Consider the following 3314-nt stretch of genomic DNA (forward strand, 5'->3'; position numbering starts at 1 on the left):
GAGTGAACATTTGCATGTTGGTTCACCAACCCGGGTAACTTCTTATTAAATTATCCAAGTTGAAATCTGCATGAGAAAACATTTTGCAGATTAATCTTATGCTTCCCTCACAATGATTTGATGATTGATTTTGATACTTCAGCTATGCATTGTTCAAGATGTTTGATGGCCAAAATTTTTGCAGCCTAGAGTCTTTGAATTCGGAAGGCAAGGTTTGTATTTTCTATATCCTCTTCTGCGGCTTGTTCATATGAGTATGAATGAGAACACTTGCCACTGTTTCAAGAACTTGAAGGATTTGAAGCCATTTGGCGCAAGTTCAGCGGGTCAATCTCTGGAAAACTTTGGTTTCCTAGTTTCTCTTGCCAAAAGTAATTCTTTTACCCAATATTCTCTCTTGTAGAACATTTGAGTACTTCTTTAGTTAATCAAGTAATTGAGAAAAAAATAAAAAGCAATCTAATCTGTTTAATTTGACTGAAATAGTAATTTGTTTTATATTAAAAATTTGATCAGAAAGAGGCAAAAACTCATTTGCCAGAATTGGATGCAAGAGATGGAATTTCTATTGACATGGAAGACATTGGAACTTCTCAAGTTTGGAATATGCGCTATAGGTATTCTATAATTTCACTGATTAAAAGAAAAAATAATTGTGAACTTTGATCTTATTAATTTCTTTAAGTTTTCTTTGCATTTTGTCATGATCTTTATAAGACATTGGGACTAAAATTTTCTTTTGTTGGATTATTATTTCCTCTTGGAGCATCAGATACTGGCCAAACAATAAAAGCAGGATGTACCTGCTTGAGAACACTGGTGAATTTTCTAGCTTTGCCTTTGGCATATATAGTTTTAAATTAAGGATCTTATGTGAGAATGGTTTTTCAACTTTCGATTTCAATTTCAATTTTGCAGGAGATTTTGTGAAAGCCAATGGACTCCAAGAAGGAGATTTCGTGAAAGCCAATGCACATATATGTATATAATCTGTGCTTTACCTTTTAGTTGAACATTATATATATATATATATATATATATATATATATATATATATTCCCGAGCCTAAAGAATTAGAGGATCTTTGGGATTTGTAGGGGAATGAAATAAGGGGGATGTATATTGTATATGAATATTATATATTATTGTATGTGACTAGTTCCAGAGAAAATACTAGTGCTGAATTATTATTGTTTGATAAGATTTCTGGATTAATTTTTGTTCCTTATTCAAAGTAATGCATTGGATTATGATAAGTAGTATTATATAACTTATGAACATTTCTATATATTCTTCCTCGATCAGTAGACGGTGCCTTCAGTAGTATTATATTCAAGACTTGGTGTGTTTATTCTTTTTTCCATTAACTTGCATCATTAGCTCAGGAAAACTACACAAGAATTTGACATTTTGAAGTGTTTCCATGCAGTGCTTCTTTCCACAATGTGTTGAGATATATATCGACTCCTTATTTTATCTTGAATTCAGCCTATGATGTATTTCAAGTAAGAATTCCGGACATATTTTGTAGACTATATTTGCATATATCTTGGTTAATGTCATTGGCAGAATGTAGGATGAATAAAACTTCTCATGTCAACAGTTCCATCATATATTGGTGCCACCTTCTGCTAATATGCATGGACATTGGAACAAGTGCAAATTGGACCCAGCAGCATGCACACCACTCCAAATCGCCATATTTCAAGGTTCCTCTTTCAATTGTCATATTAACCATTCAGTTTTTGAAATCACCCCGATGTGTTAGTATTTTCAATATTTTGTCAAAGAACTACAAACTTTGCTTCATACATGTTCAAAACCGGTTTTGCTGACTATAATAAGTGCATTTTGTTCAGATTTTAGGCTCGACATGCTTGCAACTTTGAGACCTTTCGCAATCTATTTGGGAAGAGGAGGAATGTTCATAAACTCATGTTTTGCTCACTGCCAAAGTGAATCACAAGATACGTGGTTTGAAGATGATTCCCCAAGAATAAACAAGGTATTAATTGCTATGAGACTTTGTTATACTGTGCATTGTTCAACACGATAATAGGCTAGTGGTAATCAATTGCACCAAACATGCGTTTAGTGTTATAGGACAAACAAGAGTTTAAAGCAAATAGGCTGAACAGTATTAGTGATCTTTACACTCACAACTAGTGAATTTTCTAAGTCAGTAACACTTAAAATTCTGTCTTTTGCAGACAATTGCAGAAGCAGTTGGTGATTGGTATTTTAGCAGAAAAAGAAGCAAGGAAATAGACTATCCATACCCATGTGACACAACTTGTCACAATCTTATACCATATCCTCGTGGTAATATCTGTTTCTTAAAAATTTTATACACTAGTTGCTTTGGATATCGCGAAGACTTGAGGTCCATTTATTTAATAAAAAATTTGGAATGTTGCAAGCCAATAGAAGATTAAATTCAAAAGTTTTCAACTCTTACACCAGCTTTTCTGCCTCTCATAGTAAAGTTATTCTCTAAGAAAGGGTTCAAGGACCATTTTTCAAGTACAGAAGATACACAAGTATACAGCTATCAAGCATGCAGCAGAAGCTTGACGATCTATGTGAGCAATTAAATAGCACTAAAGAGCTCTCAACGGCTACCTTCAACAAATTATCAAACAAGGATGGAGAATTGCAATTGAGTGAGGCGTTTGGCTCTGAGAAAATCAGGTTTGTTGATTGTAGTTGTTGGCATTGTGAACAACATCATGACCTTTTCAATGAATTGGTGACTATGAAGCTCTTCTGTTTACTCAACATTTTATGACACTGTTTTGATCATTCACTAATTCACTTTGTTAGCAAGTTTATAGTTTTAGATTCTTTAGTATATTCATGATTCATGATTTTCTTTCTTCATGTACTTTTAAATAATTAGATTAGTTACTAAAAACGAAAGTTAGTAGGCTACTTTTAAAGGTACAATTGTAGATCATTGTTAACACTTATATTGCTATATTGATGTAACATAGTTATAAGCTTGTAGTATTTTTTTTGTTGTTTAGATTTGTACTATACTTTATTATTTTTCAAGAGAAATTTGTATATTAATATTTTGAGTTTAATAAAATATCTTATTTTTTAATAATTAATTTCAGTATATTTATATTATGCATAATAATTATTGTTGGCAAAAATATATAATTGATTCTAGAAAAAAGATAGTTCATTACTTCTAAGAAAATGAGTATAATATAAATAAAAAAAGTTTTAAGATTTTAGCGGCTATAGTAATGGCCACTAAAAGTGAATAATATTACAATTTCAGAATTATCTTTAGTGGCCATATAAAT

The 3314-nt window shown here is 31.6% G+C and overlaps 1 protein-coding gene across 1 annotated transcript; it reads left to right on the plus strand.

Moving 5' to 3' along the window:
* The first annotated feature begins 256 nt into the window (after positions 1–256).
* LOC114925719 (pectin acetylesterase 9-like) lies at positions 257–3109 on the plus strand. Its single transcript, XM_072221835.1, has 7 exons — positions 257–355; positions 517–617; positions 919–981; positions 1430–1505; positions 1604–1709; positions 1860–2005; positions 2211–3109. The coding sequence occupies exons 1-7, from the start codon at positions 257–259 to the stop codon at positions 2433–2435; spliced, it is 816 nt and encodes a 271-aa protein (XP_072077936.1). The 3' UTR covers positions 2436–3109.
* The last annotated feature ends 205 nt before the right edge of the window (positions 3110–3314 follow it).

The sequence above is a fragment of the Arachis hypogaea genome, chromosome 17 (assembly GCF_003086295.3).
Source record: "Arachis hypogaea cultivar Tifrunner chromosome 17, arahy.Tifrunner.gnm2.J5K5, whole genome shotgun sequence".
Taxonomy (NCBI): domain Eukaryota; kingdom Viridiplantae; phylum Streptophyta; class Magnoliopsida; order Fabales; family Fabaceae; genus Arachis; species Arachis hypogaea.